The sequence below is a fragment of the Megalops cyprinoides genome, chromosome 3 (assembly GCF_013368585.1).
Source record: "Megalops cyprinoides isolate fMegCyp1 chromosome 3, fMegCyp1.pri, whole genome shotgun sequence".
Classification (NCBI taxonomy): Eukaryota; Metazoa; Chordata; class Actinopteri; order Elopiformes; family Megalopidae; genus Megalops; species Megalops cyprinoides.
Window position 1 is genome coordinate 36,983,628 of NC_050585.1, and position 25,587 is coordinate 37,009,214.

Here is a 25,587-nt window from a genome sequence, read left to right on the forward strand (position 1 = left end):
CAAGAAAAATGTCCACAGCTCCAATCAGCTTTGAGTAACATAGCCATGCAGTGGCGATGCAATAGCTGTGCAATGATGCAGTGTACCAGAATGAGGCTGCACTAATTACTTGAGCAAAGAATAGCGTTTTCTTTTTTTCGCTCGTATGTCCAGCCATTACAGCTGACACACTACATGAAGTTAGTCTGATGGTAAAATGTACAAAATCGTGTCATGTAACATGACATGACATTAACAACAACAATAACATTAATAATAATAACAATAGTAATAACCATTATTTAATTTAGCACCATTATCAGTATTCCCTGCTAATTTATTTTTTACACACGAACACTCTAAACTTAAGATAGTTCATTCATAGACTGAAATCCGCCTTGGATTTAATCCATGTTTCGACCATCAATAGAGCTAGTCTGTCGTTGCGCCTGAATCTCGAGCGCTGTGTAGTGTGCTCTTTCTCTTGTGCGAACCGGGCAGTTAGCATCACGAAATGGCTCTACACGTGCCGAAAGCTCCGGGCTTCGCCCAAATGTTAAAGGATGGCGCCAAGGTAATTCTCATATACGTGTCGTAATTAACATTAAGATAGACACTTCACACATGTGTTCAAATACAGTTTGGATTTTCGTGATCAACAATTAAACGCGTGCAATGTCATGCGGAAGGCTTCTAGGATAAAGGGAGTAACGTCAGGCCAGACTGCTAGCTCCTAGCCAGGCGGCTAGCTGGTGTATCTAACGGTAACAGCTTAACTAGCGACCTAGCTATTGCGGAGAGCGATGAAAACATGTTTTATATTATAGTATTTGTTTTTAGATATTTTGGTGATTGTTGAAAATGAAGGTTGGTCATAGGCCCAAGTAAAAGTAGCTAGCTAGGCTGAGCAGGTCTTTCAGTAAAGCCATTCATTCATCTCCACCCAGTCCATGGTAGTCTCTCAAGCAAGCTAGTGAGCTATTCACATTTAGACTACTTATTTAGACTACTTGTCGTTCGTAATGAAATAAGCTGCTGGCTGAGTTAGCTTTAGAGGTGTAAACATTAATTGAATTAGTTGACGTTTATAGTTAACTAAGATCATCTAGCCAGCCCAGCCTTCTTCACTACACCTAAATCGGCTAACGTTAGTTGTCATTGACAGATTGACGGTTAACGGTCACGATTTGATATTCAGTCTTACTCTAACTGTGGATAGCTTACAAATATCTAGCTATGTTTTTTATTTCTTAGCTAGCAGTATTTGGTCAGTTTTTGTAAGATGAGGTTTCAGTAACTGCTTCATATTGGTTGAAAGGATTGGAGCTTTGCATCTGTGCAGTATATACACGTATCTTGGTTTGGAGAAGCTACGGAAATGTAGGTGTAGATGGCTTGCTAGTAATTTAAACCATAGTGTTCTCTGAAAATGTCATTCCGTTTGGTTTAAGGTGTTTTTGTAGGCTATTTATTTGGTCATTTTAGTTGCAAGTTTCATTTTATAATCAAATTATTCTACTGTTTAGTTTGAGAATACGTCATTCTGTTTTATGTGGTTGTTTCAGCATTTTTCTGGGCTAGAGGAGGCAATTTTCCGAAACATTCAAGCATGCAAAGAACTGGCACAGACGACACGGACAGCCTATGGGCCCAATGGTAGGTACTGGCTGCCTCTGTGCCTGATGGCACGTTAAATTTTCAAATCTTTGAGTCAGGCAAGTGTCTCTGAATTTCCATTAAGGAAAACATGTCTTACATTTGTATTGTGGTCTGGATTTCACAGGCATGAATAAAATGGTCATCAACCATCTGGAAAAGCTCTTTGTCACCAATGATGCAGCAACCATTCTGAGAGAACTTGAGGTGGGCTGTAGTGCTCTGCTCACAACATTAATGATTTCAGCTGGTGCATTTGTAAGCGCATGTGTGTTCTGCCTTCAATGACAGTAATGTCACCAATTCGACTTGCCTCAGGTCCAGCACCCAGCAGCGAAGATGGTCGTGATGGCGTCACACATGCAGGAGCAGGAGGTTGGGGACGGGACCAACTTCGTTCTGGTGTTTGCCGGAGCCCTGCTGGAGCTGGCTGAGGAGCTGCTGAGGATGGGTCTATCTGTGTCTGAGGTGAGGGGACAAGTGTGCTGCCATGCTTGCCCCATTCATTCTGAATGTAGGCCAGAACAGTGCCACTTAATATCTCTTTTCTCCCCTCTTGTCTCAGGTTATTGAAGGGTATGAGATGGCCTGCAAGAAGGCCCTGGACATCCTGCCTGAGTCTGTGTGCTCCTCGGCCAAGAATTTGCAGGATGTGGATGAGGCCACCGCCATGATCCGCACGGCTGTTATGAGCAAACAGTATGGGAATGAGGATTTCTTGGCCAACCTCATTGCCCAGGCTTGTGGTGGGTGCCATCATTGTGATGTCATTGTGTTTAAGCTTTTTGTAATAATTTATTTGGTGAGGAGGTTATGCTTCTTTTGTACTAAATAATTGATCATAAAGAATGTTTGCTGTGTTACAACCTGAGGCCATAATGGTAACTATTTTACTAGTGTATAAAACATTGTATTGTTGTTGCAGTTTCCATTTTTCCAGAGTCGGGAAATTTTAATGTGGACAATGTCCGAGTGTGCAAGATCTTGGTGAGTGTTTTGAGCTTTAATAATGCATGAGCTTAAGTAGTAATTTTGTAGTAATAGTAATGTGTATGTGTCCATTTTTCACCCTGTGTGCCTGTAATCTGATTTATTTCTCTGTTTCAGGGCTGTGGGTTGAATTCCTCTTCAGTTGTACATGGAATGGTTTTTAAAAAGGAAACAGAAGGAGACATCACATCGGTCAAGGATGCAAAGATAGCAGTATTCTCCTGTCCCTTTGACTGCATGGTAACGGAGACTAAGGTAGGTCATCTCTCAGCTTTTTATGGTGAAAGTCTGTTATGATGGTTATTAGGTTGTTTCTGCATAGTTTTCAATTCATTATGAAGGCTGATACATGTGGTCCATTTGGTGTATTTATGCAGTCGATATCTAGGTGAATAATGCCTCAACTGCTTATCGCCCAGTGTCTATAGACTCAAAAGTGTAATGTTGTAATACACTGGATGCTATTATAGAAACTGTCCATCACTGTAGATGGTTGTGTCATATATTCTAAGAGTGTTCCCTATATCACAGGGGACAGTTCTGATAAAGAATGCTGAGGAGCTGATGAACTTCAGCAAGGGTGAGGAGGACATGATGGAGGCCCAGGTCAAGGCCATCGCTGAGGCTGGAGCCAATGTTGTTGTAACTGGGGGCAAGGTGGCAGACATGGCCCTGCACTATGCCAACAAGTACCAGCTCATGGTGGTCAGGTGAGATTACATCCAGAGTCTAGGCCAATTTCAGACATCAGCAGAAGCATTAAACTAAACAGCCATGCTAATTCCTTTTGTCCAAACAGTAATATATACTTTTGAATGTGTCTGTCAGGCTAAACTCTAAATGGGATTTAAGAAGACTGTGTAAAACAGTTGGAGCTGTTGCACTGCCCAGATTGGTAAGTGGTATACCCAGAATGCACTGCAGGATTGAAAACCTGTACGCTAAACATTTGTGAAATTATTACAACAGGCAGATCTGATCAACATGTGAAGTCAAGGAACCTTACTGCATTTTATAATGCTAGAAAGTACTTGTAGAGTACCTGAGCAATAATGAGAGATGAATGTTGCCATGAGGAAATGGAATTTGAGCAGTTAGAAATGCACCAGCACTATTCAAGAAACAGGAAATTTAATTTAACTGACATAATGCAAGGATGGAAATGGCACTCTTCATTTTAGCAACCACCAGTGACATAACATTGTTTTCTCTACTGAAAAACTACTGACTTAATGAGTTAGGCATGAAGAGTATTATGTTATTAGTACATACATTAGTATGTTATTAGATTCAACCTGGGCCAGTTCTGTAACAAAAATTGTTATAGTCTTTGGTCCTAGGTTTCCCAGATTTCAAGCTTACTAGAACCAATTTATGGCAAATAAAATCAGTGAATGAAAGGGTATGTTTTCAGCAGCAGTAACATTCTTCTTACTCAGACACCCCCAACACCTGAGGAGATGGGTCGCTGTGACAGCGTCTACCTCACAGAAGTTGGTGACACCCAGGTGGTCGTCTTCAAACATGGTGAGATTTGTTCTCATTATGCTAATAGGCATTAGACCAAGACTCGTCCGGAAATGATGTTCATTTAACAATGTTTTTGTGTTCAAAAACACTGATCATTATTTTTACTTTTCCTCTAGAAAAAGAGGATGGTGCCATTTCTACTCTGGTTATCAGGGGATCCACAGACAATCTGATGGATGACATTGAAAGAGCCATTGATGATGGTGTCAACACATTCAAGGTTCTTGTAAGGGTAAGTGAAGGTGTTAAGAGGAAATAATTTAAATGAACATTGCTTATGTAGAGCCCGTCTTCAAGAAATGAGAAATAGTACATTTTTGACTCTGAAGGTTCGTTTACACATTTTAAACATTACTACAGAAACACTTCTGAGTACAAAGATGGTTCCAAAGATGGTTCTGCAAAGGTACTTGAAACCTCTGTGGTTTTTGAAACACATAGAAAATCTATTATATAAAGTTTGACTCTTAGTCCGATAATTAAGCAGCCACAGATGACGTTCCAAAATTGTTGTCTAGTATAGCGGAGGCTGGTGTTGGGACATCATCTGCAGAGCCCTAATACCAAGTGAGACTAAATGAGAAAGAGACATTTGTGACCAGTTGATCTGATTTATTCCATCCTTACCTTGTTACTTGTGGCCTGGTGACAGGTGAATGTAATTTGTTACCGTCAGGGGAAGTGTGCATTACTCCTGAATACCGATGGGCTTGCTGCCATTGCGGAAAAACAGTATTTCCACAGTTTGACTTTGAGTTTAGAAGGTTTGCTCTGTGTACGTAGGACAAGCGTCTTCTGCCAGGTGGTGGGGCCACTGAGATCGAGCTGGCCAAACAGATCACATCATATGGAGAGGTAAGCAAGGGCAACGGCTGTCATCTGATCTCAGTGGTTTTGAATAAATCGGCCTGCCTGTATGTGAAGCCGTGTCTGCTGGCATCATTGTAGTTGCTTTGTGTTTCAGTCCTGCCCAGGTCTGGAACAGTATGCCATCAAGAAGTTTGCTGAAGCTTTTGAGGCAGTGCCCCGTGCACTGGCGGAAAACTCTGGGGTCAAGGGTAATGAACTTGTGTCCAAACTGTATGCCGTACACCATGAAGGGAACAAGAACATTGGGTTTGACATTGAGGTGAGTGCAGAAGTTGATAGGGCATGTTGTGGGGTTCATGATAATTTGATTGCAAAAGAGCCAAAAATCATGCTATTTTTTTTTTTTTTTTTTGGTGTTGCTGCAGGGAGAGGGTGCAGCTTTGAAGGACATGCTGGAGGCTGGCATCTTGGACCCCTACCTAGTCAAACACTGGGGCATTAAACTGGCCACCAATGCTGCTGTCACTGTGCTCCGAGTTGACCAGGTCAGACCCTCATATTTTTCGTGTTTGGGAAGAAATGTCAAAAGAGATGTCAAGTGCTCCAGTCGTCCATTGTTGGATATTAATATGATGTTATGCACAATGTGTCAGATCATTATGGCTAAGCCAGCAGGTGGACCCAAACCTCCCAAGCAACAAGGACACTGGGACAAAGACAGCTGGGAGGATGAAGCTGATAAATTCGACACCCATTATTAATTTGAAACAAAAGGTGCCGCAGTAAACAGTTGGGAGTGATTTTTAATACCGGAAAAACTGCACGGATGTGTTTACCACAATTTGGGTGCTGTGTGTAATGAAAACGTTCATTGATACTAACACTAACACGTTTGAGGTTTTTTTTTTTTTTACTTGATCTATATATTTCCAGCCGTCAGAAAAATCAGATTTTCTAGCTATGGAATGTTTTTTTTTTTTTTTTTTTTTCTCCCCCTCAAGCTTGCTCACAGCACCTCTCTGTCGCCCTACAGCAGGAACAAGAGGATAGTAAATTAAGTAGGCTAATTGAAGTCAATATTTCAAATTTAAAAAGTTCTTCGATTGAACCCAAAGGGAAAACTTGAAGTGTGAGCGTGTGATGCTCTGAGGTATATTCTGTAGATTGGGATGCCAAGGTAGATGACCTCTACATGCTTGTAAAGCAGTCCTAGGAATAAACCAGAGTGAGATGCACACGGTGTGTCTGCATGCTGCATGCACGGGAATCACTGCAGTCACCTTCAAAACAACACACTCATGACTGAGAGGACAAGATGGGAGGATCTGTACATGTTTACTCAGGATCAGTTTCTTAAATATAATTTTCTCATTTGCTGCAAGCTGTGATTCTTCCAACAAAACTGATAGCTAGATGAAAGTCACACCTAGACTCCCATCTGTGCCTTCCTAATCTGTGTGGCCCAGTGTGTGTAGCTGTCTAATGAGTCGTCTCTCCTCCCACAGATCATTATGGCTAAACCGGCAGGGGGACCCAAAGCTCCCCAAGGCAAGCAAGGTTGGGATGAGGAGGACTGAGAAGCCCCCCAGATTCTCTGCATAAACTTATTTATGTTCAACTATTCACTTTCTATAAGAATAACCATGTGCTGTTGTATAGAAAGGCTGCTGCCTTTTGTCTTTGTTTTGTCAATAAAAGACACTTAAGATGTCACCATTTAACTGTTTGTTTCAGATTTTTTAAAAAAACTTCTGACCTGATGCAGAAATCTGATCACTTAAATCACCTTGATAGGTGATTTTTAAGATGGATGAATGCCTGTAGATAAATGAATGTCTGTTTGCATGTAAAAAGTATCCAGATAGTATTCAAGCAGCTGTGGCATCCTCAGGTTGCATAGATGTGTTTATTCCAATTTGTATTGTTGTGTATGATAAAAAACTTCTAACTGCTCATTGAAATGAACATTAACACATTTGAGATTTTCTTTCACTTAATGTATGTAGTTTCAACAGTTTTTCAAAAATCCATGGATTTTCAGTTAGTGGAATTGTTTTTCCTCAAACTTGCTCACATCACCTGCTGTCATCAAGTCATGATGACATCCTCAGCCCATTACAGAGCCAACTCAAGAGCCATGATTTCAGTTCTGTAAACAGATAATCTGTCAGTTCAGTTCAGTTCAGTTCTGTGGTGTGGAGATCTCCTCTCTCTAGTCTAGATCAATGGGAGGCACATAGAAAAACCAAGACCATACCTGAGGCAACAGCAGGTCCATATACCCTCCCCTCCAAACCCAAATGTACACACAGTTTGACTTGTTAACCAAAACCAGAATACTTTAAACAATACTTGCAACAGTAAATAAGAACAGAATTGGTAGGATGAGTGTAAACCCAACCCTGTTATGCCCTGTCTGTCAATTGTCTGCTACAGTTTTGTAATTTGGGCCTAAAAAGGGACCCCCCCCTTCTGATTATAAATCAAAGTTCAGGGCTTCACACTTAGCTGATTTTGATCCTCAGTTTAATCAATATTTAATGTGTTTTTCATTATAATATTTCTAAATATACATAGCATTTCCCGGGGTCATACAAATTTTGTTCACATTTACCACTGATCAAGATGGGGCACCATCCTGGGATGTGTACCTACTAGTCTGAATGTAAGGATGTTCTGCGCTGATAGGAAAAATGTTTTTGGTGAAATAATCGATCGACTTAACGAATAATGGACTGCGGATAGTGGAATGGAATAACGAAAAGAGCGCAGCACAGTGTTGCAGGTAACTGACATAGTTAACTTAAAAAGGTTCTCTAGGACCCTGTCTTTTGGCTCGCAAAACTTAGACGGCTTTTGTGATTTTAGCAATTTGACTTAAAATAGTTTTTAAAACGTGTAACTAGATAGTACCCGCTTTCATTAACTACATTGTATTTTTGCAACATAAGTATGACATACAGTACTTAAATCAATAATTACATATTTCGTAAAGATGCAACATACCAAACGTGTCGTTATGTCATTTCCTCTTGCCAGTAGTAAAAATGGCGTCGTTGTTTACACTCTTACCTAAACTAAAGGCACGTGCTTCCGTGTCGAAGCCGACCTTCCTTGTAGCATCGGTGGCTGACGTATAGTTAAGGATTCATATGAGTCACTGTAGGGATCAACGTTTGAAAGTCAGCATACAAGTTTATTTAACTGCAAATACTTAAGACCAAATGGGAGGAAAGAATAAACAGAGAACGAAAGGAAATGTTCGGGTACGATATGGCTATTTATCCAACAGCTAGCTACTGGTTACCTAACGTTAGCGGTGTAGCTAACGTTAGCTGCGTTTACTAGTCATTTGTAGTCTAAAGTCATTGTTTTGTATTTTTAGTAGCTTATATATAATTAATTGTTAGTAATCAGTGTTTAACATTATACTTTAAACGGATAGCTACTCTGGATCTCTATCAGTGGCTAGCTGCCATTAACTTTTAGATGGAGATTGAACGTGGTGGAATATTAGCACAACAGCAACATATTTCTTATGTGTTTTGCTTTTAGCCGTCCAGCAGTGGTAGAGCCGCCGAGCTGCTGGCGAGAGAGAGGGGAGCAGTGCCTGGGTTTGTGGGTTTTGGCACCTCGACTTCAAATGACCTGGGGTATGTTCCCGCTGTCCACGGAGCAGAGGAGATAGACAACCTCGTAGATGCTGATTTCCGTATGGTTTTGCGAAAACTATCCAAAAGAGATGCAGTCACCAAGTTAAAGGTGAGCTCTGTCTTAACTATATATGACGTTGTTTCGAGAGTATTTTAAGACAAGCGAAGAATGGTAAAGAATGTACGTTAGTCGTGGCTGGGTATGACTTAAGTCTGATTAATTTTAATGTATGTTAATTTTATCTCCACCAAGGCAGTGCAAGAATTTGGTACAATGTGCCAAGAAAGAGAGCCAGAGATTGTCAAAGGTGTACTCCCTTACTGGCCGAGAATATACTGCAAAATCTCAGTGGTAAGAGTGGTTGCTCTATTTAAGCATTGCTGTTCATAAATTACATTCAGTGTGTTAAAGCTGTTTTATTTTGCATCAGGATCATGACCGTCGTGTTCGGGAAGCTACACAGCAAGCATTTCAACAGCTGATTCTTAAAGTCAAGAGGAACCTTGCCCCTTACCTGAAAAGCATCATGGGATACTGGCTGATTGCTCAGTGTGACACCTACTCCCCCGCTGCCTCAGCTGCAAGCCTTGCATTTGAAGCTGCCTTCCCCCTCAACAAACAGGCAGAAGCTCTTGGATTTTGCAAGGAAGAAGTCCTCAATGTAGGTGCTGAAACTGTGCTGCCAAGGAAAACATACAATACTTATCTGTGGCATGTTAGTGAATTCTCAGACAGTTTACTCTATACTTTTCAAATTGTTTTTTTTCCAGATCCTTCAGGACAACCTGTTGAAAGAAACCCCAGATACTCTTAGTGATCCTCAGTAAGTTGTGAAGAGCTTTAGTTACCTTTGACCTGAGATGTGACATTCATGAATTGTGGTTGGAGAAGGGAATATCACAGACACTACTTTACTTGTGGCTGAGTCAAGCATTGACACTACTGTATGTTCTGCTGTACACTTTTTACTCATGGTAACGGGACTCCTGAATTCATACTCAGTTGCTCAAGAGCTTGAGATGGCACTTTCTGGGACAAAGCTGATCGCAATCTCTTCATTTAGGACTGTACCAGAGGAGGAGAGGGAGGCCAAGTATGTCCGCCTGGTGACCAGCTCCTTGCTGGCCTTGAAGAAGCTGCTGGCCACCCTGCCCCAGCAGGACCTGGACTCTCTGTCTGAGCGGCTTGCCCATCTCATTGCTCAGAGCAAGTTTTGGAAGTACAGCAAGCACAAAACGCCACAGGTATGGAGACCTGTTAACATAACCATGGTGAAGTGACATGCGCTGGGCCTATGCTGCCTAGAACCTGCCACTTTCGCACACTGTTAAGCTGCCATCTTCTTTGTGACAGATCAGAGGAGCCGTCTTCGAGGCTGTGGCTACTCTGTGCGAGCGCACACCTCAGCTGATCCAGAAGGAAGCAAGCCGTGCCTGCCCGACTGTGCTGCTCAGCATCGATGACACGGATCCGGTGGTGCTGCCCCCCCTGTGGGAGGCCGTCCTGCACGTCCTCTCCAGCATCCCGGTATGGATTCCCATATTATCCTGTGAAACAGAGGGGCTCGCTGTTCTACGTAAATTGTGCTTTTGATGTTTTGCATTTGGAAGAATAGCATTTGGAAATGCGGTGTGTATGAGGGTGTAGTTGTTTGGTTTTGTGTTGATGACATAAGCCATTGGCAAGGAGGGTTTTGGGGAATTTTCATCCTTTGTGATGGTAGTTTTTTTCCCCTTGCCTGAAACATTTTTACTGAGCTCAGTTGTCACCGGAATTTTACAATTCATCCATCTCAATATGAAATGTCTCCCTTCGTTTCAGGACTGCTGGACACATGTGAATGCCCGAAAGGGGGTGCTGCCCAAGCTTTGGCAGCTGTTGAAGGAAGGGGGCCGAGGTCTCGCCACTGTCCTCCATCCCAACCTGCTCCCGTTCATCAGTAAATTACCACAGGAGGTCACTGACCCCAAACTGGAGTTCTACAACACGTTCTTCACCTCCATCATTCTGGGGTACCAGCTCCGTCTCTCATACCAACATTTACCAGCAGAAGTGAATGGTCTCCAACTGCCACGAAGAGTAGGAGACACTAACCGGATAACTATAATCGGATCTTGTGTGTGTGAAATCACACACACAAGATCCGATTATAATGTTCAACAGTCAGGTTGGATTTCGGAGGTTCCTCTGTAGCTTTTACCCGTGATGTTTTTATATTAAATATCAGCCTGGGTTTGTATTTTCCCCCCTCATGCCTGTACGTTTGACCGCCTGTATTCCAGAGGATCATGGCCAAGGCGTAAAAAATGGTTGCTCCCACTGGGATTACAAAGGCATTGGCATAGCCTGTGTGTGCTGGGGCGTACCCTTGACGAGTGACGGTCCCTCCCGTGTTTTCCAGGTTGTCGAGCGAACGCGCTGTGGCCAGTCCCTCCGAAAGCACAGCCATCGTCTTTGCCACCGCGGAGTGCCTGCGCTTCTGCCTGCTGCAGAATGCCGGCGAGGATGAGGACAGCCGACGCATCCAGAGCACTCTCATCGTAGACCAGGTCTTTCAGAGAACATTCGCAAAGTAGCATTAAAAGTCGTAGTATTAGCTGTGCCTTTCAGTGCCACTGCAGTGCCTAAGTATGGTATTTGGGCTTTAAAAAAGGCTGAATTCGGATGCTTTAGTCTGAATCTGCCTTTCTTTTTTACTGTTAGATTAATGAGATGTTTTCTCCGAGGGCTCTGTGTAGCTTTGTATCCTGGCACAATCTCCTGTACTCTCTGCATGTTTATTGTGTCCTGTGTATTGCTGTCCAGGGTGATGAGTATGTGTTTGTCTCTCTTCAGCTGTTGCCCCTGGTGGACAGTGCTGTGGGGAATGCGTCGCTGCAGAACGGGCCTCTGTTCACCCAGGTCACGGACATGCTGGTGTCCTGGGAGAAGCGGGCGGACGCTCCTGGCGAGGAAGCCGCCACCTTCCGCCGCCTGCTGACGGACTTCTGGGAGGGCCTCGGGCAGCTGTGCGTGCGCCACGTGGACCGGGAGGAGGCGGAGGAGGGCGCGCTGGCCGGGGTGGCCTCTCTGCTACGCGTCATGCAGGACCCCAGGGCCGCGGCGGGGAGGCTGGGGCGGAAGAAGAAGGCGGCGAAGATCTGCTTCTCCGACCTGGAGCGGAGCTCGCGGAAGGAGGCGGAGGAGACGGGGGAGGAGCAGCCGGGAGCGGAGGCGCAGGAAGCCGGAGAGAAGGGCGGGCCGTCCCCCGGGCCGCCGCTGAAGAGCGGACACCTGGTGGAGCTGGTGTGCCGCCTGGCGGAGCTTAACATGGTCTACGTGAACGAGCGGGATTCAGAGAAGCACCTGCGTTTCCTCTCCGTGCTGGTCAGCTCCTTCCCGTCCTGCCAGCTCTTCCAGGTGGTGCTGGACCCACAGGGGGAGAAGGGGGAGGGCAATGTAGAGCTGGAAGAGCTGAAGGCCACCGGGGAGCAGGGGGAGGTCCTTGCTGAAAACCCAGCTGTCCGCTTCCTCCTGCAGAAGGTGGTGGTCTGGCTCAGGCAGGACCACAGGAAGGAGACGGACTTCCTGGTAAACATGGTCTTTAGCACACTGCATTGCTGCAGTGCCAAGGAGGAGAAGACCCTCATCCTCAACCACATCACCAAAGTAAGAAAATACACACAATCACCTCAGGTATTACTTTGTTATCATAATGGACTTAGTGGGATTTCTCACAGTGGCCATTTTCACTGTTTCTTTCTGTTAACAGATGGAGCTCAAATGGGGAGTTCTTCTTCACATCATACAAAAGGTACCATGAGACCTGGAATAGTCCCTCTGACTCCTCCATTTGTCTGTGGCTTGTGATTGACTCATTTCCTCCTCTGTCTGTGTTAGGCGTGTGCAGACCCAGGAAGTCTGGAGGCCACCGCGGGCTGGCTGAAGGGGGCGGTCCTGGGGGAGAGGCTCGTGGGGCTGGCCAGGGAGCTGTGTGAGCTGGGACTGAGAGGCTTAGGTTCAACCGCGCCTACGCCCTCGTCAAAACACACCCACAGCTGGGCTCTCATCAGCCTGGTGCTCTCACAACAACATCACAATGGCAAGTACACCCACAACTGTGTATGCATGCAACTGTATACACTGGCAACTGTGTCCATCTACAGTTGTGTACACCAGCATGTCCTTCTTACATGAGAATGTTATTACCTGTCAAAGTTGCTTTTTGCTGCTGTGAATACTACTCATGAGATGGTCTGCTTCTACCCAGTTTCAGAATAAAGTTGGACTGCTGGCTGTGGTTATGACAATACAGAGCTTTCAAAACTTTCAGATGCAGCTTACTTTGTCAAACTCCGGTTTTATTACAACAGTCATTTGCAATAATCTGTGTATCAATTCATATGTTTGGAGCCATTTTCTTTATCTTAACAGTTTGTAATTTTTTCCACAGAGAGGTTAATTGGCGAGGAGTATGTGGAGAAAATCATCGACAAGCTCCATGCCACCCTGTCCGAAGCCAAGAACCTGTCTGATGCAGGCAACATGGAGCCGCTGGTCTCCTTCATCTGTGACGTAGCGTCCAACTTCTTTGCGTCTGTCAAAGGCTGCCTGCTTCTGGCCTCGGCCGAGGACCTGCTGCTGACCGTCTTCCAGCTCTTTGCCCAGGACCAGGAGGTCACTCGCCTGTCTGGTGAGCACTCTAGACTGTTTGTTAACCAAGGGAGGTTTTTCTTGGTGGAGAAGTCTGCCTACCCAGGGCAGGACACTATTGCCTCATCTCCACTGGTCAGGTTACATATCGACTCTAGACAAATTGTTAGTGTCTCCATTCCAAAATTAAGCCAGGGTAATTGGTTGAAGCAAAAACCAGTATACATGCATGTAGCCGTACTTTCTGCTCTAAACATAGGATCACCTGCTTTTTTACTTGATTCGCACATCAAAGTTATGGTTACCATAGTGTTTGAGGTGCTTTAAGTACCTGATCTTGCTCACAGAAGCAAGTTAAGAGCTTGGGAGATGCTCCGTATGTGTGCAGCTTCCCCTGGTTTCTCCAGACTGACCCCACAGTGGTGACCATGAGATCAGTGTTTTGGAGGCTGTCTCTCAGATTCCGACTCAACCAGTTGTCCACTGACGACCCATAGCAGCAAAATAACAGGAACTGAAGCTGAAATTTGAAGCCGTGAATGAATTTGTTGAATTTGAATTTGTTGGTGCTGGTTTTTATCTTGATGCATTTTAATATTGTATGTGTGTTATCCTTGTAAATGTATTTAAGAACGTCCATTGAGAAATTGGGTCCTTGAAATTGGATATGCAATTTACAGTATGTTAATGTGTGTCATTTGTTTTCTTTTGTGATAGACTCCCTGCTCCAGAAGCTGAAACACGCCTGTTTTGCTGGTGTCCACTCATTGGTCAGCCATCCTGAGACAGACTTCACAGAGGGAACCTTCCTGCACAGTGCTGCCATCTGGGTCAAAAAACAACTCCTTACATCTTCCTTGGGGGTGAAGAGGTAATGTCTCTCAACGCAGGCAGGTCTCAAGGCTACCAAAGTGAAAAAGTAATGTTTCTCAATGACGAGAGATTCTAAGAATATCAAAGTGAAAAGGTAATATCTCTCAATGTAGGCAGTTCTTAAGACTCTCGAAGTGAAAAGGTAATGTCTCTCAATGCAGGCAGTTCCTGAGCCTATCGAAATGAAAAGGTAGTGTCTCTCAGTGCAGGCAGTTCTTAAGACTGTCGGAGTGTAGAAAAATGCTTCTTATCTGGCCTAACTGGGAATTGAATTTGAAGCGTCTCCCGCTGTCTGGCGTGTGCGCCGGTGTGAGTGCTGTGACTGAGATGGCTGTGTCGCTGTTTGTGCTTCATCGTCCCTCTCCCCGCAGCCTGCAGGTCCTGGTGTCGGCCGTGCAGAGTCTGGTGGAAACCGTCCTCAGTGCCAGCCAGTGTGGCGGCCGCCTTCTGTCACGCTTCATCGGCTGTCTGACCCCCAGCGGTGCGGAGTGGAAGAGAATGAGACAGGCTCTGCCTCCACAGGTAGCAGACTGTGCTTGTTTTTCGTTTTGAATGCTATACCTGTTCAGTATGATGTGTACTATATCTACCCAGATACACGAGTGCACAAAATTTAGTTTAAAACTAGTTATGTGTCATTGTATAAGGACAGGAAGTGTCTTGAGTGTGACCATGACAATAAACCTGCTTCTATCTGTCAGTTGTGGCCTAGCTGATTTGGTCTCTCTTTGGTCTGTGCAGTGGGTGAAGTGTCCCTTGCTGTCAGGACGCCTCAGGGTGACCTGTGATTACCCCTGCATGGATGTGTGGAAGTTCCGTGCATCTGGCAAACTCCCTGCCCACCTGTGTGCCTCAGCACTCCTTGGAAAAGTTGTGCTTGCTGCCATGGACTCGAGTGACCACCAGGGGGCAGACTCTCCGCAGCTCCCTGACATGAAGCACACTGGTGAGCTGAAAAACACTGACCTGTAACATATTTATTCTACATTATATGTGTCACAAACTTTACAATATTTAATTTTACAAAAGCTGACTAAATAATTATGGAGTTATTCTGCTGCCTCCATTTATTTTCCCTGAATGATCTACAAAACATTAACAAATTATAAACTAATAGATATTAATATATAATAATTTGGCATTATAACAAATATGTGAATGTCACTTGTGTGCAATACATTTATATAGTATGAATGGAGATATTGATCATCTTATTTTGTTTGTGCTATGAGACAAATTATAGATACTGTAAAGTGCATATTAATGCAGCTGTGTATGACATGTAGGATGGTTATAAGTCACTAAATCTACCTGCATTTTTATGTCAATTTACACCATAGCGGGATCCATTTTATACAGTGACTGTCCTCAGAGAGTATATACGACTACGTTTTAAAATTATACTGATGGACTCAGCCATTATACCGAAAACTCCACTGAATGACTTTGCTGTCATTGCTGATCATAACCGTGACCCTTTGATCAGGGCCACCCACACACAAAATGATGTTGATTGTTATTTGCTTAGCAGTGGCCAGTGTAAAAATCACAAATGAATGAAATGCTTCAAAATCAAACAAAAAAACAGAGCAATCAGGCATGCTACTCCCGTCATTATTACCTACTGTGTTAAGAGTCATAATTTTCCACTTGATTTTTACCTGTAGTCACCCTGTACTCACACATTTTAATTTGGTTGTATGTGTCTGTTTCTGTCAGCATCAGAAATCCTCTTTGCCATGCAGTGGTGTGAGGAGATGGAGTACTCCCCAACAATAGTGTCAGAGTACCACAGAATTCTCCAGGATTTCAACATAACGGACGATCGCATAAGCAAAGAAACTGGAACCAGTTGTGACATACTAGAAACGCTGTTTGCAAGGTGAATTTCCATTTTGCCCCTTCAAATATTGCATGCCTTAATTTAAAAGTGTTAAAAACTGTTCTTATTTTGAGTTATTGATATATTTTCATACAATATTATCTATTCATGGTCCCCTTGCCATTTCTGTCTGTGATACAAATAGCAGAATGCATCCAAAAGTGCGCCTGAAGTAAATCTAAGGTCTCCGTAGTGTTGAATCCATTTAACAGCCTCACTGTCCCCCCCCAACACAGGTCATTGGAGGAGGGCTCTCTGTGGACATTGACTCTCGCTAACTACATCCAAAAAAGAGACATCTCCAGCGATGATATCAAGGAACTGTATGGAAATGTAGAGAGGTAAATAGTCACTCATTTCATATTTTTACATGAAGCAGTGTAGAGTACTAGTTATCGAACTAGATTCATAACCAGAATACCTGAGGTTTGAATTGACGTTGGAGTGTCATCTTCAAAGACCAGTGTAACCTCTCTATCTCCCCCGCTGTTGTCAGCTTCTTCCCTCTAACGGAACACGGCCTCAGCACCATCCAGGTGCTCTGTCCATGGCTGCCCAAGGAGGAGAAGGAGTCGCTCATGGCTCTGTCCATCTCAGAGCTCCTGAACTGGCAGGACACAGAGCAGGCTCACGACCACAGTAAGCGACAAGCACCGCCCCCTCCCAGCAGTCGTATAAATGACCGAACCATTCCAAACAATGACAGCTGTTAAGACGCATATGTATTAAATACATTTATCGTAGGACTGAGACTAGCATAGTGTTGGAATACAAATGAGAACAGTTATGAATGAGAGATTTAGATAATACTGGACCTAGCTGAGACAGTTATGCATGGAAGAAAGACAATGTTGGACCTAGTTGCGACCGTTACGAATGGGAGGCATACTGTTGGACACGGATCAGAATGGCTATCAGCAGCAGGCTTGGCTGGTCATGAACATGATTTAGATGGATATGAATGAAAGATGATCGTGTTGGACTCGGTTAGAAGTGCCCCTGAGTGAGAAACGGACAGTGGACGTGACTGAGTTTGATGCACAAAGACTGTAGACATGACTGAACAGTGATCTGCTGTTGCAGGCGGGATGGCGTGCCTTGCGGTTCTGCACTGTTGTTTGAGCACAGAGACCGCAACTGAAGAGGATGTCCTCTTGGCTTGTGTCGCCACAATGTTGGAATGGCGCAACAGCAAAGAGGAACTGTTTCTTTTTAATAGGTATGCTTGGTCGCTGTTGGTGGGACTGATTCAGCTCAATCAAAGTCTTTACATTGTGGCTTCTCATAATCACCACCCACATAAGTCTTTGTTACTTTTTGCTGTAGCACTCAATTTTTTATTGTTACATGGGAAGATTATTTGATTTTTCCTGGATCAAGAAAACAGTCACGATTCAGTTTGCTTTTACATGAACTGTAATTAATTGCAGTAATAAAATTTGGTTTAGCTTGTGTTTCTCTCAATCAGCATAACACTTGCATTATACTTTCAGCTGATCTCTGCTGTTTGTAGGTTAGTTTCAGTGACCTTCAGAAGAAAATTAAATCAGCATTGTTTTTTTTTGTACAAAGCATATCATTAATGCTCCTCTTACTTCTGTGGTTTCAGTGACCTGAAGAAGGCATCAGCTGGGCTGCTGTCTCTGAATGTGGAGATGATGCGTTTCCTGTCCTGGCTGGTGGCACATTCTTCATCAGTTCTCCAGGATACACACTGGGACTTTCTCCTGTGCTCAATGCTAGCTTGGCTAGAGGTAAACCTTTTTAGAGTTTTAATGGACAGGTCTGGGGTTTTCCAGGGAAAAGTCCTTTCGTGACTGTGACAGAATAATCTTTTGTGTGATTGTTCTCAGTTTTGGATTAATAGCTCGGTTAATGACTGTCCCATGCATCTTTTCCAGACTGCCAGTGAGAACACTGCTACCTTCTGGAATCCCTGGGTGCAGTTGTTTGTGTGTCAGAACTGTGAGCTGATCGTGACGCTGAGCGAGTTCTTCTCAGCGCCCCCTGCAGGTACGGCTGACCTCCTACCACCTGAGCTGCGCGGTGAGTGGGAAGAGTTTTTCGTTGAGGGGATACACAGTCGGCTTCTTCCTCTGCTGGTCAAAGTCACAGGTGAGATGTCACTCCTCTTTCACTTCTGCTGCTGAATTTTTCTTGATGAATTTGCGGTTTAAATGTTAGAAATCTAAACTTTTCTTGACCCATGTTCCCTCTGGTAGAAGAATACACTGAGCCAGACGACCCGCTATTCCCCCTCTCTGTGCTGCGTTCCATGGGTGAGGCGCTGCGTTACATCCCGGTCCAGCTGCTCAACCAGAACAAGCTTCCTCCTAAATTTGTGGCGGGCCAGAAGACCAACCTCCCTGATCAGCTGCAGACCCTTCTGAACACCCTCACCCCACTGCTGCTGTTCAAAGCGAGGCCTGTCCAGCTCACCGCCTTCCACGTCCTCAGCAAGTGAGCTTACAGGCCGCTCGGCATCTGTTAAACATCCCCGCATTTTACTCCATATCTCCATGGAAAAAAATGGAAGTTATAAAATAGCTTGGATTGAGAAAACAGCAGAAATGTTTTTATGCATTCTTCTTGTCAGAATGCCGTATTGTTATTGAGTTGTCTCATTGTAATTGTCTTAGTGTCACTAGAAGATTCTTATAGTAGTCTTCTAATGAGATGTCTTTGTCCCACTCTGGTTGGGTGAATTTTTGTGACGACTACATGCCTCATCTGCCTGGTTTTCAGGGTGATGCCCCATTTACCGGAGTGTGATGGAGAAGGTGACAATGCCAAGGGTGATGATGACGATGGCGAAGAACCATGTCTGTGAGTGTTCTTGTTGTCATTCAGACATTGTTGTGTCAGACCTGAAATGTAGGGCCCTATTAAGGCATTGGAAATGGAGGTGCAAGCTGTTGTTGAAAAGGAGAGCCCAAATCAGTTTTAGTGCTTAAACAGCACCAAAGGACAAGGACAAAGGGGAATAACAATTTAATGAGTAGAAATTGTGATAAAGGTGTGACTTTGTACTGGCCTATCAGGATACCTCTACATAGCCTTTTCAAAGTGCATTACCCTGTGCATTTGCATTTACATGTGTATAGGTCTTTTGTAAAGGTGTGCATGTGGTAGGATCAGGAATAGTATCCGTGTATACTCCATTTTATGTGTTAAGGAGAGGTTTTCTGAAAGAATTATTTAAATTAATTGTAAAAAAAAATCTAAAATTCATAAAACTACTTCAAAGTTCAAAACGGAAACACAGCACTCTTCACAAAGGTCTAAAGCATGATTTCATGCACAGTCTTGTAGTAGAGGTTCTCTTGAATTGGGAGGTTCACTTTGATCCCCTTATATCCCTTCCACAAATCTCTGAGTATATCATATATCATATCACTGAAGTGATTTATTGACTGATCTCAGAGGGGTGTGTAATTACTAACCTATGACACACCAGCAGTTTAATTCCTCAACTTTCCATAGTCAGCCCTTTTTGAAATTGCTTGCTTAACAATATACATGTTGTCCACAGTTAGAAATTAGGTAAAGGATTTGTATGTAAAATTGTTACTATGATAGTGCCTGTGTGAAGATGCCTACCAAATATTTAACTTTTCAACAAACATTCAGCAGATTTTCCTGTAGTGTTCTGGTATCAGATAGCCTACACTTTTTCTTTGCATTATCTTTTACCTGACATTTTTTTAGGAGTATTTGGAAACCCATCTATGTGTCTATGCATGTACACCCAGTCAGCTCAAAAAGCAAAGAAAGGTAGAAAATGCCAACTTTGGCACAGCTCCCCATTCTGCCATTTGATGCCATCCAAACCCTCTGTGTTTGTTACATTTCACTGCTTCATATTTCCTTATGCGTGACTGACCCATCCTTTACTTAGCCATCCCTAAATAACCATGTTACAAACAATGAAATATCACTTGACCTGTGTACTTAGATGTAAGTGACAGTTGCTTTCTTTATGTGTACACACAGCACACAGTGACTGTAGTCTTCTGCAGCTATATGCGGAAGTGAGCTTTTGTACACCAGAAGAGGGCGCATGACCACACACATGAGGAATAGTTGAACCATTGGAAATCCCTGACAAATAACTCCACCAAACCATAGTGGAAATGCAAGCTCACTGCAGTTTATAATGTCAAATTTCTGAATCTAATTATGCAGTCTTAAGTGCTGGAATTTTAATTCAAAAGGTTGCTGTTGCACTGGAGGAACACTTGTAGAGAGAGAGAGAGTGTGTGTGGTTGTGTGTGTGTGTGTGTGTGTGTGTGTGTGTGTGTGTGTGTGTGTGTGTGTGTGTAAAAGTAACACATGTCCTGTTTATTCCTCCCTGTAGAGAGGTTGCAGCATAATCACTCTCATCTTTAACAGTGCATATGCGTTTAATTATTTTCTTAACGCTCGTGTCCTGTATAGCAATGGATCCTCTTGATTAATTTTAATGAGTGACAAATGATGTAAATGTTCCAGTCCGAGACATCTGAAATTAATTGCTTTTTTTGCTAGCTGAGCATGCAGTAATTATAGTGCTACCTAATTAAAATTTAGCTAATACGTTAGTTCATAATTAGTGAAAGGATATTCCATAGCAAGTGTGTCTACTTGCATTCTGACTTCCCTTTTTTGGGTCATAAATACCTCTGTAGTAATGGCATTCAGATAGGAGGTGTCATCAATAAAATGTGTCGTGTGGAAGTGTAGACAACACTATTTAGTGGTAAGAATTCACACCTCTCTCTCATTGTCTTTAGGTCACCCCCTGCTGCCCTGATGTCCATCCTGGCCACCACAGAGGAGCTGCTGGACAACATTCTGGGGGGTGTGCAGGTGGGAGAGTTCGCTGTGGTCCAGCCCCTTAGTGATGAGTACTGCTGCATCCTGGGATACCTGCTGACCTGGAAGCTGGTCCTGACCTTTTTCAAGGCCTCCTCCTCCCATGTGAGTTAGTCAGTACTTGCTCCTGCTGCGGAGCTCCCTCTCAGGACTCCCAGCCAAACGTCCTGTCACCACCAGCTCTCTCATTGGGTCGTGTTTACCGAAATCTAGCCTCAGTTCTGTAGAAAAGGCTTTGAAAATGAAAACCAAGGAAAGTCTTTTGTTGAGCATATCACACTGATATCGATGCAGCTTTCTCTGCCTTTTTGTCAGGGAACAACTTTGAGTGCCCTTGAACTACACTGTGCTTTTCGTGGGTCTTTTTTGGTGTGCTTTGTTGACTGGGTTTTCCAAAGCTGTTGTGCATTTGTGTGTTGATCCACAGCTGCGTGTTCAGTACTCTCTGTACCTACGGAAGAGCCGCTCTCTGCACAAGCTGCTCCTTCACCTCTTCCGCCTCATGCCGGAGAACCCCATGCTCCCAGGACAGGCGGTCGAGTCCGGGGCCAAAGACGCCAGAACCTTCTTCACAGAGGACCTGTCCCTGTCTGTGTGCAGTGAGTCAGACTCTTGGCATTATAGCCATCACATCAGTTATACAGCCTGGATTTCATTGCTTAATGCTGTGTTGTTTAAATGTGTCAATATAGCAGAAACATTTATCCATGACTACATACAAAGCATACAAATGGAGACTGTGAAATATGTTGTGTTTTTCAGGGGAAAATTCCACTTTGGCCTGTCATAGCTGTGGTCTTTGTAACATGTGCTTCTTTATCATATGATCAGATGGGCTTCAGGCTACAAATCTAAACTGCTCTTTGCCAGTGTGAAGGCAGTGGATAGTTGGTGCTGTGTTCTGCCCACGGTGTTGGACGCTGTTAACGTCCCCTTTGTCACGCAGAAAGGGACGGCCTGCAGTGGGAGGTGCCCCACCTGGCCTGCTCGGTGTACTACAGCGCGCTGAAGGACCTGCCGGCCATGGTGAGGCTGTGGTGGAACGGGCAGGAGAAGCGAGTCTTCAACACCGTGGACAAATTCACCAGCAAGTACGTGAGCGGCGTGCTGTCCTCCCAGGAGATCGCCTCCGTCCACACCAGCACGCAGACCTTCGAGAGCATGATGGTGAGCTCGCGCTGCGCTTGACCACCCGGTTGTGGGGAGTGGGCGTCACACCTGAGAATCACTCCCTGCTCCCTGTTTGAGACCGACACAGGAAAAACAGCTTACTGCACGTACAGTCATGTACTGGCTTGTAGTCTTTTTCCTTATTATTGCCTATTAATGGTGCCAGCATGCACCAGATTGTACACTTTTCTTTTTCACTGAATTTTTACCTTTTCTGTTGACTTCATTATTTCTCTTTATGGGCTCTTGCTTTTCTGTTTCGTTTCACTTATTGCCTGTACAGATTTCTTGCACACCGTCAGTCACCAGAAGTGGTTCTCCAGGCGGGATCTCGGTAGAAAGGCTAAATTCTCTCTGTCTGTTTTTGGACCTCAGGTAAAAGCCCGCTCCGCCACTCGAGAGGTGATTGCCACATATTCGGTGGATGACATCTTCATCGAGCTGGTGATCCAGCTGCCGCACAACTACCCGCTGGGGTCCATATCAGTCGAGAGCGGACGGCGTGTGGGCGTGGCCGTGCAGCAGTGGCGCAATTGGATGCTGCAGCTCAGCACATACCTGACACACCAGGTACTGGACTTTAGCAGTTCACACTTACCTTACTTACTAGGCACCTCACGCCATCAGTCCACGCTCTCCTGAATCACCAGCTGCAAAAACCTTACTAGTCCACACTTGCCTCACTCCAACATACTCCACTTCATCCGTTGCCTTCCCAATCACCAGATCCAATCATCATTGAACCTTTATGGAAAGTTCTGGAACATAGAATGCTGAGTAGAGTTCCACCTCCTCCATCTCTCAAAGAACTGGAGGTTTTCCTTTATGAAGAATCCAGTATCGCAGTGGGTACCCAATTAGTCCAGTATCCCACTACAAACAGTGAGGTTTGGCAGCATCCAAAAGCCTGAAGCTGTTCTGGAGGCAAAGGGCAACCCAGCTCCTTTATTAGTTAATAAATATTCTGTGTGCCTCCTGTACCTTATAATATTTTGTGTGCCTCCTGTACCTTACTCAGAACATTCTGCACTTCACCAGTCCTGTACCTTACTCACCAGGTGCTGAACTTCACCAGTCTATGCTTAATTTACTCAACAGTTCTTGGTAGTGGAGTCAATGAGAATGGGAGTTCCCAAAGTTTCTCCTTTCTGCTGTTTGTTTAGAATGGCAGTATTATGGAGGGGTTGGCGCTGTGGAAGAACAATGTAGACAAGCGCTTCGAGGGCGTGGAGGACTGCATGATCTGCTTCTCTGTCATCCATGGCTCCAACTACTCCCTGCCAAAGAAGGCCTGCCGCACCTGCAAAAAGAAGTTCCACTCTGCCTGTCTGGTGAGGGTCGCCCAAACACATAGGCACACAGTCACACCTTTCCACAAACATGCATATATCTGCGCATATACATAAACAAGCATGTATACATACACATAGGCAGTGTATGGGCACACATGGCTACATGCATTCTTATACAAGCATATAGAAGGGCTTTTGCCAACAGTCCAATTATTGTGAGATGATTGTGTCATTGTCTTACTCAGAATAGGCTCTGCATTTTAGGTGACTGTTTTTTTCTTTATCATTGTCAGTTTTCTGATGTAGTTTACCATTAACGTTTACAATTGTAGTACCTTAAATATGAAGCTGAGATGGTTGCCATTGTACCCTACTGGCATTTAGTGGTGTTGAGAATCTATGAGCAGGCATCAACTTACGTACACACGTCCTTCTGAATTGATGCACTTTTCACATATATCTTGTTAATATGTAGTTTAAATGTGATACACCATGCACATTCTAATACTTAAAAATTGTTACACAATGTATGCTTCTCCACATTAACATGCTGTTTTTGGCTTTTCAATGCAGTACAAATGGTTCACTTCAAGCAACAAGTCAACGTGCCCCCTGTGCAGAGAGACCTTCTTCTAAGAGCTTTAACCTGGGACGCAAATGGGAGAGAGAGGTGTTTGTATATTTGTGCATCATTTGCATTCTGTACCTTGGGTGCCAGGCACAGCCATTGCATTCTGTGCTGCCCTTTTGTCATATGAAAGATAGCCTTTCTACCTTATGGAATGATAAAGCAGTGAGATAATTGGGCTTGATGTATCACCATGTGAAATGCCTGTTAAAGGACAAATCAGCAGCATCCGCGAGAGAGGACACGCGTTGAAGCAGGACGGGAAAACTTCACACCATGAGGCTGCCGTGAAGGCAGCTGTCTGCCGAAAGTTCAGGTGTAGATTGGCCTTGCCAGAATGTAATATGTCCCCTTTCACTCTATAAATAAATGCGGGGACCAGTCGAATCATCTATGCACCTCAATTAGACGAAGTCTGGATCCTGTCATAAGGTTGGCGCATTGTCATTTCAGGATAAAACCAGAGCAGCAGCAGCACAATCATTTGAATCCTCACGGCTTATACAGACTGTGGAGAGAAGACGGGCTGCTAACCTCTCAAGCAGGAGAATATATTTGAGAATGAACCTTTTTAAAATGTGTTTTCATACATTTTTTTCCCCTGAACATCCCACACAGTGTGCATTCTTGTCCTGTTACCCCCAACCCCCCCCCAACCCCCCCCCCCCCCCCCCCCCCCCCCCAATGACCTTCAAAAGCACCTCAGACATCCGTAGAATGCACCTCACAAGCAGGGGAACCTGAATAAAGATTAGAGCTGGTGGATTTCTCGGAGCATGCTCAAAGGAGCAAAGCACAGCGCGTGTTGTATACGTGTTTGTTCTTTGGAGGAGTGGCAGGCAGATGCCAGAGGGAACCTTGGCTGTTTTCACAAGGCTCAGAGAGGTTAGCTGTTACACAAGAAAGACCGATCTACAGAACTGTCAGGGGAGTCCTTTCACAGGAGGATTGTGAGGATGAAAAATGACATTGATCAAAGCGCAGCAAACCAGGGTATCGTTCTAAGAACTGTAAATATTTCATGGAAACTGACATTAAAGACCTCAGAGCAAGACTAGGTGATTGAGGTATTGCAGAACCAGATGGATGATACCAGTAATGATAATGGTTTATACAGGTTTGCCCTGTCATTTACATTAATGTTGCTGTGAAATAAATCTTGCAATGTTAAAATATGAAGATGGCTTGATGGAAATGTGTTTTTTTTCTGACAAATATTTGACATAATTTTGACAGGCAGTTTTATCTTTTTTTTGTTGTTTTGTTTGTTTTTTTTTTTCACTCCACATTGTCACCACAGTGTGTATGAATTTACTATAAATTTTGATTTTTCAAAATCTAAATTAAGTCTGCTTCACTTCTTTAGCAAATAGGTTATGGTTTTAAAAATAAGTTTTAAAATGTCAGTACTAATCAGTAAATGTCAAAAATGAACGTTAGCTCCAGTTTTATGGATCTCAGGAACCAATTCCGGAATTCATTGACAAGAGAGGCTTTACATTAATGCTGGGTGCCCGAGTTCATTTTTTGGCCAATTTAAAGCACTCCATTTGGATATTTTCTCATGGCTGTAATGCTGTCAGTTCAGTGGCCATCGATCACTCAGAAAATGTACCCGATTTCACAAAATCAAATTC

At 44.0% G+C, this 25,587-nt stretch overlaps 2 protein-coding genes across 3 annotated transcripts; both read left to right on the top strand.

The window, feature by feature from the left end:
• Positions 1-431: 431 nt before the first annotated feature.
• Positions 432-6,673, top strand: cct8 (chaperonin containing TCP1, subunit 8 (theta)). 2 transcript variants are annotated; one of them, XM_036524190.1, is made up of 16 exons: positions 432-553; positions 1,545-1,635; positions 1,763-1,842; positions 1,954-2,103; positions 2,201-2,381; positions 2,561-2,622; positions 2,743-2,880; positions 3,157-3,335; positions 3,454-3,520; positions 4,065-4,152; positions 4,272-4,387; positions 4,939-5,010; positions 5,120-5,284; positions 5,391-5,510; positions 5,619-5,739; positions 6,471-6,547. In XM_036524190.1, the coding sequence occupies exons 1-15, from the start codon at positions 494-496 to the stop codon at positions 5,724-5,726; spliced, it is 1,677 nt and encodes a 558-aa protein (XP_036380083.1). In that variant the 5' UTR covers positions 432-493; the 3' UTR covers positions 5,727-5,739; positions 6,471-6,547. The 2 variants fall into 2 exon arrangements, with proteins under 2 accessions (XP_036380083.1, XP_036380084.1); XM_036524191.1 differs by lacking the exon at positions 5,619-5,739 and having other exon boundaries at positions 6,471-6,673.
• Positions 6,674-8,077: 1,404 nt separating this feature from the next.
• On the top strand, positions 8,078-24,609 carry ltn1 (listerin E3 ubiquitin protein ligase 1). The gene is made up of 30 exons (XM_036524727.1): positions 8,078-8,231; positions 8,521-8,727; positions 8,872-8,970; positions 9,050-9,280; positions 9,390-9,442; positions 9,683-9,863; positions 9,973-10,146; positions 10,441-10,631; positions 11,021-11,168; positions 11,455-12,267; positions 12,371-12,412; positions 12,499-12,700; positions 13,052-13,291; positions 13,969-14,122; positions 14,496-14,646; positions 14,866-15,070; positions 15,844-16,006; positions 16,243-16,347; positions 16,503-16,645; positions 17,090-17,225; positions 17,616-17,760; positions 17,908-18,121; positions 18,229-18,466; positions 18,752-18,832; positions 20,779-20,965; positions 21,288-21,459; positions 21,807-22,027; positions 22,406-22,600; positions 23,194-23,361; positions 23,896-24,609. The coding sequence occupies exons 1-30, from the start codon at positions 8,190-8,192 to the stop codon at positions 23,956-23,958; spliced, it is 5,364 nt and encodes a 1,787-aa protein (XP_036380620.1). The 5' UTR covers positions 8,078-8,189; the 3' UTR covers positions 23,959-24,609.
• The last annotated feature ends 978 nt before the right edge of the window (positions 24,610-25,587 follow it).

Excerpts from the sequence above, each read along its gene's own strand:
- cct8 (XM_036524190.1), top strand. The coding sequence starts at position 494 with ATGGCTCTACACGTGCCGAAAGCTCCGGGCTTCGCCCAAATGTTAAAG. Across the intron at positions 554-1,544 it reads TGTTAAAGGATGGCGCCAAG|CATTTTTCTGGGCTAGAGGA; the intron begins GTAATTCTCATA and ends TGGTTGTTTCAG. Across the intron at positions 3,336-3,453 it reads TACCAGCTCATGGTGGTCAG|GCTAAACTCTAAATGGGATT; the intron begins GTGAGATTACAT and ends TGTGTCTGTCAG.
- ltn1 (XM_036524727.1), top strand. The coding sequence starts at position 8,190 with ATGGGAGGAAAGAATAAACAGAGAACGAAAGGAAATGTTCGG. Across the intron at positions 10,632-11,020 it reads TTCACCTCCATCATTCTGGG|GTTGTCGAGCGAACGCGCTG; the intron begins GTACCAGCTCCG and ends CGTGTTTTCCAG. Across the intron at positions 16,007-16,242 it reads CTAGAAACGCTGTTTGCAAG|GTCATTGGAGGAGGGCTCTC; the intron begins GTGAATTTCCAT and ends CCCCCAACACAG.